At 45.9% G+C, this 12,554-nt stretch overlaps 1 protein-coding gene across 1 annotated transcript; it reads right to left on the reverse strand.

Moving 5' to 3' along the window:
- Positions 1 to 395: 395 nt before the first annotated feature.
- On the reverse strand, positions 396 to 12,077 carry CHRNA1 (cholinergic receptor nicotinic alpha 1 subunit). The gene is made up of 9 exons (XM_063342156.1): positions 12,035 to 12,077; positions 10,061 to 10,206; positions 9,862 to 9,906; positions 8,871 to 8,980; positions 8,445 to 8,640; positions 7,606 to 7,843; positions 6,228 to 6,451; positions 4,698 to 4,937; positions 396 to 2,717 (listed from the first exon to the last, which is right to left on the reverse strand). Exons 1-9 carry the CDS (start codon positions 12,075 to 12,077, stop codon positions 2,586 to 2,588), a joined length of 1,374 nt encoding a protein of 457 aa, XP_063198226.1. The 3' UTR covers positions 396 to 2,585.
- Positions 12,078 to 12,554: the final 477 nt, after the last annotated feature.

The raw sequence follows: 12,554 nt of genomic DNA on the forward strand, positions 1-12,554 counted from the left end.
TGGATACTGGTAACAGAGAATGTTGGTGGTATGTCAGAAAAATGTGCCACAAAGGTGAGCTAGGAACACAGAATAAAGACTGGGATAGTCTGAGTGTTCAAAGCAAAGCAAATAAAAAAATGCAGATCAACTGTCTCCTGAAGTGTGCCGATTGATGTTTGAAAGACCATCTGTTTGGAGAGTCAGAGTACAATGCCCGGATTCTGCAACCTAAGAAGGGAAATTGTTAGCATTTATTTTTGCCTCGTGTCACATCTTTTGAGACGTGAGTAGTTCATCAAGACTCAGAGCGATAGGAAGGCAGAAGATTTGCTGTGCCCGTTAGACAGATCAAACTATCACAAATGAAAATTTTCAAATAAATAATTTCAATTTATTTTTTTTTCCTGAGGAAGTGGAAGAAAAGCACTGCAGCCTGGTAGCTAGCTGTGTATGAGGAGAGCTGGAGAAGCGAGCAGGCGTGTGTGCGCACAAGCACCCCGCAACACAAATAGGTGGAATTTGGAGGCCAAGACCCAGATCTGTCTTCAGGAAGCTGGGGAAGCTACACAAAGACACTGTGGATGCTCACCACAAATCTTGTTACTTGATGTTTATTTTTAATGCTAAGATTCAACCACATGCTGCTTTAAGAGAACTGGTCTGTCAATTTTAGTGCCAATCACAGTCTCCCAAATTAAGTCCCAGGCACTGTTAGGCTGCAGCTCAGCTCATCCTGAGCCGGGGAAATGCGTGACTCTCTCCAAGGGCTGAGAGCTGAAAACTTAGGCTGAAGATAAACAGAGCTGCAGCAAGCACTCCATCTGTCAGCAGAGGTTTCGCCCAGCATACATCTTCAGGCAACCGTTTACAGGGTTAATGATCATCCAGCGGGGCAAAGATTACCATCATCTAAACCGTGAGAGCTGAGCAGAGTGTTACAAGTGATCGATTGCCCCAGACAAACCGTTTGCTTTGCTTAGGACTGCAGCTCACCAAAACATTGCCCAGCAAACACTACGCAATGATGAAATTATTGCACAAGTGCCTAATTTTCCCTATAGAGCATTTCAAATGCCTGTTCTCTGCAGACATGACACATTCCTGTAGCGCAGTACCATAATACAAATTATTTTATTAAACTCACAGCAAATTATTTACAGCTGTTAACAAAGCAGTCCTATTGGCTCGGACAACCAGCTGGGAAAGATGAGTAACTTGTATCAGTTGCTCCACCTCTCCTTATTTTTTTTTTTTTTGAGAAAAATAGGCAGCACTGCTAGTATTTCCACGCTGCATTATTGAAACACACATGGGCTTGTTGCTTATGTAGAATATTTACTGAAACCCAAAGGTCTTTGGCCAAAAGCGGCACTACTTTGTTTTAGCCACTAGAGCGAGCTGCTGCTCAACATTTGAATAAAGTTTGAGTGATTATTTGTGCTGCTCAGAGGAGGAGGTGTCCTGTGATTTTGTCATACAGAAGTAGAATTGAGATCCGCATTGCTCCAGGAATGATCTTGGTGATGCTGTGTCTGGCTTTAATGCTCATGGCCTATTCAGCAGGGCAGGGGACAGTTTTCGGTGAACAGAAATAATTGTATTTAAGATGTGATACCGAGCACCCGCAAATTTGAAGCTGCCCCCACATTAGGCATCACTCAAAATGGAGAGTGGAAACCAACCTTCCAGGAGCAGAATAACGGAGTACAGAGGTTATCCTATGGATACCATCCTTTCCCCTCTGGCCTAAACTTTTTCCTTAGGATGCCAGTGCAGAACACCTCTGTTGACAATTGAAAATCCTGAGCATTAATACATAATGAATGTGGGGCTCCTTTTAATGGGTATTGGCAGTTAAAAAGAAGAGGGCAGCGACTGCAACGTAGTCACTGGGATGCCTGACGGTCACAGAGCAGGGCTCAGTGATAAAACAGGCCAAAAAATCCTCCTCTCAAAGTCCTTTATCATGGGACTTGACAGCAAAAAATACCTGTGGGACCTAACTGGCTGAGGCTGGATCCTTCCCACAGTAAAGAACAGTCCCTCCTCTTGCTACATCAAGAGTTTCTACAGGTAGAGTCATGTGTGACAGTCAGTTGTTTCAGATTTGTGCATGAAAATCAAGTGCTTCAGCTTGGAGTTTGAGATATTTCTGCTGGTTACGTCTGGTGTTACAAGAGGAGTTGTTTGCGACTGCCAGTACAAAAACCACAGAACAGATATTGAAACCAGCTTGAATACAGATTTACAGCTTGGCTAAAGCTCATTACACTGCTCTTGATTTCACTGGAATTGTATCTCTGGGTTACGAAGTCAGACAGTCTTATTAATACATTAACATTTTTAATAAATGGTAAAACAGATCAAAACCTGGCTGACAGCCATTCAGTCTACCAGTAACGCAAGTGTTTCTTGTTGGCAATGAAATACCACCAAGCAGCAGCTCAGAAGTGCTAAGAATGGAGCCTTACGTTTTATTATTCCTGCTCTTTCCCAGCAAGGACCGATTCCTGCCTGTGAAACTTTTCGGAGGCTGGCCAGGTTTTGATGGTTAAGATGCTTTCAGATGCTAACCAGGGTAGCAAATAGTTTCCAGTTGATGTTCATCCTTGCTGATTTAATTCGATAAGGCGACCAGCGAATACAGCTAATGTTCCTATAATACAAACTAGCATAAATATGCCAAGGAGAAGATGATCAACCACCATCGCGACAAACTTCCACTCTTCTGCAGCCTGGGAAAGAAACAAAGGAGATGGTAAAACCTCTGCAGAGTCATGTTTGTTATGGGCATTCTTGTAATTTACTGTCTTGAACAAGGGAAAGGCTATTCCTTAAGTTCCACTATTATTATGCAAAAAATACTCATTTTCTTCTCAAAAGCAGGTCAGAGGTTGAGAAAGCCTAAGCTACCTAGAAATGCAAGTTTCAGGACTAAACTGTTTACAAACCCTGGCAATTCGGTGAACAATTTTGTTAAAAAGAAATGTTGAAAAGCTTAATCTTTAGTCAAATGGTTGCTTTTGAATGAGACTTTAAAATTTTGAAAGCAAAACACTTATTTGCACCCAACTGGTTTTCTACTGCTTTTTCATTCTCTCGGGGTACCTAAGGAATTACTGTTAGTTTAACTCTAGGCCCTGCTTTCCGTGCCTCATATCACTCTAAGGTCTAGGAAAACCTTCTCCGTAGCTCCCTTACTTTTTTCCAGTTGTGGGACACTGTGAACCCTGTGACTGTGTTTTCACTGGATGTTTTGGTTGGAACCCAGGACCGTAAAAGCAAGCAGAGGTGCTAACGGCAGCAGGGCTCAGGATTTCCACCTTGTAACTCTGCCTTATGGAGTGACACGTACTGGCCTAAGACACCCTCTACTTTTGCCTTAGTTGCCCCACAAGTAGAAGAGACTGTTGTATAATATCTAGAGGACACTGATAATCAATGCTGGTTTGAGGTTGTTCATAAGTGAGTAAGTGAATGCAACGAAGTGGCAGCCTTCAGAAGCCACAACCTTCAGTTTATTCGGGGAACTTGACTTCTGAAACCCCCTGGAAGTGGTATCAGTGGTGCCCAGATGACACCAGCAGCTGGGCTCCACTTCCGAAGGGAGCACTTGCCGGTAACCTGAAGACCCTCCTTGTAAGCCGAGGAGGAAGTGTATCCCAGAGGCGCTGAAGCCACGCCAGCCCTGCTGAAGGCAACACTTTATCTGCAGAGGGGCACAGGAGTCACGGGGAACGTGAGACCGCAGCCAGAGCCATTCCACTTGCTCCAGGAATTTGGTGACAGGAACAAACACCGTGGTGTAAATCCTGCTCGTGGGAAGGAGCCGCCTCCTTTTCAAGAGGATGGCCAAATTATTGTCCCGGAGAACTCTCTCCGCGACCTCAGGGTAGCCTGTGGCCCAAGAGGAAAGGTCTACGATGATTTAGAAAGACGAAGCACCAGGACCAAATTACCCTTGCAAAAGCCATGGGAGCTGTGATAACTAAAATAAAAGAGGGGGTTAATTGCATTGAATGTGCAAGAAGAAGGCCGAGCTAGGTTTTCCTGGGGAACACTGCCATATGTGACTCTACACGCATTTATCCTTCCTTTGGCTTGCAACGTGGAAAAAGTCGGTCATCAGAGTTAGCTCATGATGTGCTTCACTTGCAGGGACCACTTGTAGCATTCAGGAATAAAACAAAACCTTGTCGAAATTGAAATTATCATTTGTGAGTTACATTTGATGCTTCTCAGATAAAACTACTAGCTTTTTTGGAGTTTGGCTTGCTTCCTGGCTTTTCGAAAGCGACAGGAGCTTGCTTACCGCAGGGGGAAGATGCCTGAGTGGGAGAGAGGAGGAATGTGTTTTGGAACTTGCTTACGGTTCTTGAAACTGCTTTGCTGCTCACAGACCCTCTGTCTCTACAGCTTCACGCACCACGTTTAGAAAACCTTAGCACTGACGCTTTTTCTTTTTCCCCTTTCTCTTTCTTCTGGGCGGGGGGGGGGGGGGGGGTGGGGGGGTGGGGGGAGGGGGCAAGATTCAATTGCCATCTGCAACAATTATCTGTCCCTCCTCGTTGCCTGCATCAAGGGGAGGAGACTGTCCCCTGCTAAAGCCAAACCACGGCTTGGAGTGTTCTTGTGAGGTGGGGATATTTTGCCAAAAAAATAAGATGAAGCAATATAAAAAGCAAGAAATGAATCATGCACAAAAAATGCCTTACATTACTGGCTTCTTGGTCCGATTTCATCGTTTCCGCAATGTATTTGATTCCCTCTATAGCATTTTTCACATCTGGATTTTTGGTAAGCGGGGAGTAGAAGTTGACAGGCACAGAACCTGCCTTCCCAGAAATTTCAGAAATATCGATATCTTCTGCAAAAATATTTTTCTCTTGCCTATCCCTGGACGGTCGTTTCATCGTAGAGAAAAACATGATGTTTGGGATTGTGTCGATAAAGACCTGAAAGCAAAGGGGGAGCAGACGACAGTTGCTGGGCTGCAGGGCTGCGTTGCAGATGCAGCTGTGCACGGAACAAAGGCGAGCCTCTCCAGTCCCAAATCACTTCCCGCCCTGGATCAGCTACACATTCCCTCCCGGAATATGTCACAGCCTCCGCCACACTGGGGCTTTTGTCAGCCTTATGTCCTGGGGCAGATGGAGTCACCCGCAGGCCCGTTTTCTGGAAACCATTTCCCTCCCATTTCCCCCATCTACACACAAAGGGGAGTGCGAGGTCCCGGAGCAGACCCTCAGCTGGCGGGAGCTGACAGACCTCTACCAACCTCGTCTAATTTGGAACATATTGCCTACGAATGCGGCTTGAAGAATGGACTACAAAGCATCTCTTTTGGCTACTGACATTTGACTTTGCTATTACAATTGTTTGCTATACCTGCATATAAGGTTTACAATAATTTCCTTCAGAGTAACAAAGGCTGGCTGCCAGAGCAATTTTAGCACACGGCAGTGTTTGCCTGCTGAAATCTCCCTTCTGCGGGGATTGTTTTTGCTGCCAAGTGAATTTGATGTAAGCTGTAACCTTAAAAGTATTATTAGAAATACACAGAACAATCTCCTATTTGTGTCAAGTTTTAATATGAACCCAGGCAGGCTTAAAAAAAGGGCAAGAATAACCGAATGGATCCTCTTTGGTACCATCTCCCTGGCAAAGAACTTGTAATGACAGATATCCAATTTTTTCTACATCTTGTGGTTACCATTTAGACTACTGTGCAAGGATCTCCTTGCTTCCCAAGGACTGCAGAGCAACTGCATTCACTGGAAAAGCACAGGGAAGATCATAGCTTTTGCTAAACTGCCTTTTACAAAATGGGATGCTGAACGCAGGTATCCCCAACAGCCCTTGTACCCTGCACTCACACGGGCTGGCCAGCTTGGCCACTGGCAGGCAGCAGTGCTTTCCAGTCAGGTGGAGAATTAGACTAGGAAATGTAATTTGAGTCCAGCTGGACATTTTATTTTCCCTCTGCCTTCAGCTGCCTGTGTTTTGCCTCATCTGCTCCCTGCACGACTCTACCCCAGTGGACAATTCTCTTACTTAAAGGCACACTTCAGCAGTCTTGATGACTTTATGCACAGCTAAGTAGTAAACACGGGCTCTTGTGCCTAGAGAGATTTAACGTGATGCATTTACTTCCCCAATTCTTGTTGACTTTTATTGGAAAGCCTGCCAGTAAAATATGGAGTGCTCGGTGGAAACCAGGAAACACGCAAAGCCGTAGAGCTCACCTTCCTGACCCAGTGCGGCATGGTGTGAGTGCTGGGGGAGCGGTGGTGGGTGTTGATGACGATGACCGTGATGATGATTGAAGCGATGACAAACACCATTGTAAACAACATGTATTTGCCTATCAGGGGCACCGCGCTGGAGGTGGAGGGAATCAGCTCCACGATGACCAGCAGGAACACAGTCAGAGACAGCAGGACAGAGATGCTGAGAGTCATTTTCTCACCTGCCATGCAAAAAATAATAAAAAAATGATAATGCCATTGCTGCTCCTATCATTCAGTACAGAGAGTACTTTGAGAAGACAGGATGTGGAGGATGGCTATTCACACAAGCGTGCATCTGGAGTGCTATCATCTCTCCCGGCATCCAAAGCAGTAACTAGGCTGGCTGAACACGAGAGCCTGACGCAGCATCAGCTCCAGCATCAAGGTGGGAATCACCAGCTACGACTGGGCTGAGGTATGGGTGATGGATATGGAAAGCTTACTTGCCCGGGAGCACTTCACGGGCTGTGCATTTTGAATGATGAAGTGCGTGCACCTGATTAAGGCTTGCTCCACAGCCTCCTGGGGGTTCGCTTGCCTCACTCTCTGGCAGGCTCGTGCTGGGCTGACTGGGCAGACAAAAAAAAAAAAAAAAATAAAAAAATCACATCTGACACCCGAGGTCAGTTGCAATTTGAGATCTTCCAGCACGCAGGATGTCAAAACTGAACCACAAAACATGATTCACACATCTTTTTTTCTACTCAGTTCAACTTTCTATAAAGTTTTCCACTGAAAAAAAAAAATAATACATGAAGTATTTCATAGAAGGGGCTCCGTGAAATTCAGCAGTATAAAAAGCTGACACAAGATAAAATGAACAAAGCCGAGGAAATGGTTGCAGGGAGCAAGAGCGGCTCAGCAGAGACAAAGGAGGCCAGAACAGGCCAGGATTACTCTGGGTCCCCGGAGGTGATGTGCGGGAGCAGATAACCAGCTCTCTGCTCTGACACGGTGCAGAAGGGCCTCAGTCACCCCTGTGCTCACTTACTGTGTGATGTACTAACACACCAACCACCTACCTATGGCAAAACATAGAAGCTGACTAGCTAAATCTTCATTTAGCAGAAGTTAACTGGATAGTCAATCCGCGATTTCTGTGGAAAATCAGCCCAATTTATTTATATCAACAGTTTTAGCTTTCAGCACTCACCCTTTATTTGCAGAATGCTTAGAGCCATTATTTTGAGCAGAAATGTCCAATTTTAGTAAGCGCTGCCCTTCAAGTTGGCTGGTGATTTCAAATACTGAGAATTTCCCAGAAACTTGTTAGAAGAGCTCGTTAGAAACTTGTTAGAATTTCTTTGGCAGTAGAACAAATAAATTTACGTACCTGAATCTGTGGGCAGGTAAAAAACAAATCCAGTCAGAAAGGAGAAGAGCAGGCAGGGAATGATGACGTTCATGATGAAGTAGAGGGGCAGGCGCTGCATGAGGAAGTGGTAGGTGATGTCCAGGTAGGGGGTGTCAGGGCAGCAAGTGTAGTAAACCCAGTGCTTCCAGCCACGGTAGTCCTTCATCACCCACTCCCCACTCTCCATGAAGTTACTCAGATCTGGACGATCACTCTCCTGACAGCAAAAAAAGATACAAATTCTTAATATTAGACTTTCTGAACAAAATCAAAACTTGGCAGTCGCTCAGGAACAGGATTCCTAATAACTCAGGCACTTCATGCATTTTTTGCAAGCAAAACACTCTTGTCTATGTTATTTTGCCTTAGAATATCATCCTCTACACAGCTTTCAACTAAATATTTTACTGAAACAGTCAGGGATAGTTGACTAAAGAGAAAGACTGATTAAATACTTGCAGAGACATACCTGAGGGGACAGGGAAAGAGTCCTTGGAAAATCACGAGCAGAGAAAAAACACACACCTCGCCCCCCACTCCCTCCAAAAAAAGAAGAAAATAAACAAAAGTAAACAGGCAGCACCATAAGGAGTGGTGTGAAGCTGTTGCAGGACAGGCAGGAACCTGTGTACGCAGAATTGTAGAAGCCAAACCAGGAAATTTTGTGTTAGATCTACAAATAGGTCTTTTGTATTTTACAGGTAGTGCCTGCTTATTTTCCAGTCAAAACAAGGTTATATTCCATTCTAAAGACGAGATTTCCCTGAAAACATATCATGGTCTCTATTATTTTTCCCAATTACAAACTCCTTGCTTACCGGGTTAATAACAACCACTGTACCATCATACGTCCAAGTTCCCAACTTCATACTGCAGTTCTGCTGGTCAAACGGGAAGTACGTGACTATAATTTCACAGTAACTTTTAAAAATAGCTGGTGGTGCCCAGGTGATCAGCCCTGTGTGCTCCAGAAGGACTTTGGTGTATTTAACGATGGCAAAATCACCGTCTGCGCTGCAAAAAGAACAAGGATATCAACAGCAGTATGGGCAGCACAAATAACGTCGTCACAAAAGAATTTCTTTTGGCTGTGGATCGACCGGTCCCCATCGTGCCTGCTCCTGGAGAGGCCAGCTCTGAGGCATGCTACCCACTGGCCCAGATGTCGTGGGGAACCAGCCCCACCACGGTGGTGCCACGGGGCAGAGCTACCCCTCCCTCCCCGGGCAGCTGGCACCCCTTACTTGTTGTAAAGAACAAGGTCCGGCCTCCAGATATCGTCCGAGGGGATGCGGATTTGTTTCACGCCGCCATAGTCCTCTGGATTCCACTTGAGGTTGACGTCTGTCCATTGCTAAAGAGGGAAGATTTCAGCCACTGAGAGCCCCTTCCAGCACTTCTTGGGGCAGGTTTGGTACTTTCTAGAAACATGCACCTCCCTTGCTTTGGCACATGCAAACAAGATAGTGGGACCCCCGGCTAATTTTTTACATTAACTTAAATTTTGGTTTAAGAAGCTTATAAAAAAATATTAAGAACAACATACAAGAGAAATATACCAGAAGTCTACTGTTTGAAATACAATACAAAATGCTTTTCTTAAGGCTCTTAGTGTCTAGCACATTTTATTCTTGAGACCCCAGAAAGAAGAAGTGCTCTGCTGGCTGACACACCTCTCCGAGTTCCCCCCGAAAATATAACAGAGTCACAGAATGGCAGGGGTTGGAAGGGACCTCTGGAGATCATCTAGTCCAACCCCCTGCCAGAGCAGGGTCACCCAGAGCAGGTTGCACAGGAACACGTCCAGGCGGGGTTTGAATGTCTCCAGAGACAGAGACTCCACCACCTCTCTGGGCAGCCTGTGCCAGGGCTCTGCCACCCTCAGAGTAAAGATGTTCCTCCTCATGTTTAGGTGGAACTTCCTCTGTTCAAGTTTGTGCCTGTTACCCCTTGTCCTGTTGCTGGGCACCACTGAAAAGAGCCTGTCCCCATCCTCCTGACACCCACCCTTTCAGTATTTATAAGCGTTGATAAGATCCCCCTCAGTCATCTTTTTTCCAGACTAGAAAGACCAAAATCCCTCAGCCTTTCTTCATAAGAGAGGTGTTCCAGTCCCCTCATCATCTCGGTAGCCCTTTGCTGCCCCCTCTCCAGCAGTTCCCTGTCCTTAATTCCTGGCTGTGTCCACAGCATTTATTTGAACTGGATGAAATGGTCAGTAATATTTCGAGTTACCTGTTTCAGGCGTACGTTGGTTGTCACAATCTGATTTACTTCATCCTTAAAATAAAAAAAAAAAAAGAAGAAAGAAAAGAAGGCAGTAGCAGCAAACATCAGGGTTAAAGGAGAAAAATTGTTGCTTTAGAAAAATGACACCGTTTGGCACTATCACGGAAGTCAGCAATTCAATGTGTACCACATATTCATACCGTACCACACTAATAAGCTGAATGAGCTGCAGCCCAACGGTGACGACAACGGCATCCCGATGGTCCTCCACTGGGCGCACCACCTTGTTGTAGTCCCTGAACAAGTCCTCGACGAGGCGAGTCTCGTCTTCGTAGCACAGGGCCAGACCAGCTGCAGAGCAGTGGGGGTGGCATCAGTGAGATGGGACAGGGAACAGGCTGAGATGGGTGTGAAGGACATACTGTCAACAGCAAGCTGCTGGTGGTGGCCGAGTCCTCTGTGTGACTCCTCATTTCAGGCGCGCATTGGAAATACCATCAGCAGGGGTAACTACCTATCTGATCCGGAGGTCAGCTTAGGAGTAAGTCAACAACAGCCTCCAACCAGGAGATGAACAAAAACAAATAGCCATGATTGCAGACATCAGACTGAGCATTAGGAATCTCCTCCAGGCTTTTCCAACCTGCAACTGTACTTACATGTAATAACTGTGGACAGTTAAGCGCAGAGAATACCCATAATCAGAGACTTTTAATGGGGTCTTCACCTTGGTCAGGTCAGGACTTGCCTGTAACAGTAACATTAAAGGACAGGGCCAAGCACAACAGTCATCGAGCCCTTGCATCTGAAGTCTTTGCAGGGCAAGAGCTCCACTCCATGATGGGAATTGTGCTCATGGTGAGCGAGAAGGAAACCATTCACAGTGCTCTCCTGTGTTTCCCTCTCCTCAGGGAAGGTCTCAGCCTGTCCTTGGAGAGCTCTGCCCACACACTGCTCAGCGTGACTCAGGGGTGCTACACCAAAGAGCCCTTGGAAGAGCACTGCGGGTGAAAATGGCAGGTAGCAGCTTTGTTTCAGTGTGGCTTTAGCAACGCATCCTATTCCCAAGGGGCGAGGGCTCAGACTCCCACCCCACAGAAAGTCAGATGAACCCTGTTTCCAGATAGCCTGCTGCAGAACTGTGCTCAGACACCGGTACAGGGGAGTAAAGCAAATGGAAGGGGGGCTTGGGGATATTTTTGTATGTACTCCTTCTTAAAGGTACTGAGAGGGAACAGAACAGCTGAGCCTCGCCACAAGCATTTTTGGCAGATCCCACCCTTGCCTTCCCCTCTCCCAGTTTGAATCCCCGGCCATTGAACTCAACAAGAATTTTGCTGCTGACTCCGACCTAAGCAAGTATTTCCCCTGGTTTCCTAACTGCCGTTTCATCAGCTCCTTTTGCGTAGTTGAGCTGAGATGCCAAGGATTCTGTGTCGGCCTTGTCCTGCCATGAGATGATATGAAGACACTTGCATGCCACTGGGAAAAGCTGTGGCCCCCGAAAAGCCCTGCTTGCTCCCCCTGCCAGGGCACCGGGCGCGGGGCAGGACTCCTCTTTCAATTTTTAAGTTATGATCACAGCATTAGATAGAAGTCCAGCTCTTTGCTATGCTTTATTAACCAATTAAAATCCTTTGCATTGCTACCTTCTGGTGTGGCTTGGTAGGAATTTAGCATACTGCTTAAGTTTGTTAGAGAAGTTTTTAGGATCACAGTTACTCTTTTAAGGGACAGTTTTAAAAGAATTATCCTGATACAACACATGCGGCCACAAATCAATTCTGCTTCCTTGTCAGTAGTCCCACAACTTACTGAAATTCCTTGTAACGAATTCTTACATTTCAAGCCATGTTTACTAGATCCTTTCACACATTTTGAAATACAGGTAGCACTAGAGTAAATGGGGACGTGGCAGACAGCTGACAGAGAGAAAAACAAACACAAAAGCTTCTCACTTCCAAATATCTGATGTCTGAAATGACAAATATCTGAGCTGTTACCGATGCACCCCAAAGCTCTCATTTAAACAGTCTGGTGTGTTCATAAATACTTATCAGCAGGACAGGCTGCTCCCAGAACACACATTCCCTTGTACCAACACATACGCAAAGCCCTGGTCCTGCATGCTCCAGAGGGACCCGACCCCCATTCAAGGCGATGGCTGGACCACCTTTACCTGCGGAGAGGAGGAGGAGGAGTATGCGATGGACCGTCATCATCCCAGCTCCTTCTTGCTGCAGTCATACAGACGGAGACACACACAAAGCACCTTTAACGTCTCTTCAGAGGAGGATTGTGCTGCCTCCTGCCAGGGTGCCGGTGAAATATAACCACCGAGGTATTGATTTCCAGCACCTGTTTTTGGGAATGACAGCTGAGGGCCACTGCACCGCCGGGCTGGAAATGGGAGCACAATGTGTTTCACCAGTCAAGTATCTTCTGCAGTTTACAGAAGGTCATTTTTTTTCTAAGTGATGATGTAATTTGTGACTTAAAAAAAAAACCAAACATCTAAAGGAAAGGATTATCTGTAGAGTAAGTGAGCATCTCGGTGAGATCTCAGAAACTTCCTGAGCTGGAGACCCAGAACTGCATGTCACCCTTTGTGACCAGAGCAACTCGCCAGATTTGGGATTTTGTTTCTCTGAGGGAAAACAGATTGCAGTCATTTATTTCTGATGCACTCAGCAGCATAC

The sequence above is a fragment of the Chroicocephalus ridibundus genome, chromosome 7 (genome assembly GCF_963924245.1).
Source record: "Chroicocephalus ridibundus chromosome 7, bChrRid1.1, whole genome shotgun sequence".
Taxonomy (NCBI): domain Eukaryota; kingdom Metazoa; phylum Chordata; class Aves; order Charadriiformes; family Laridae; genus Chroicocephalus; species Chroicocephalus ridibundus.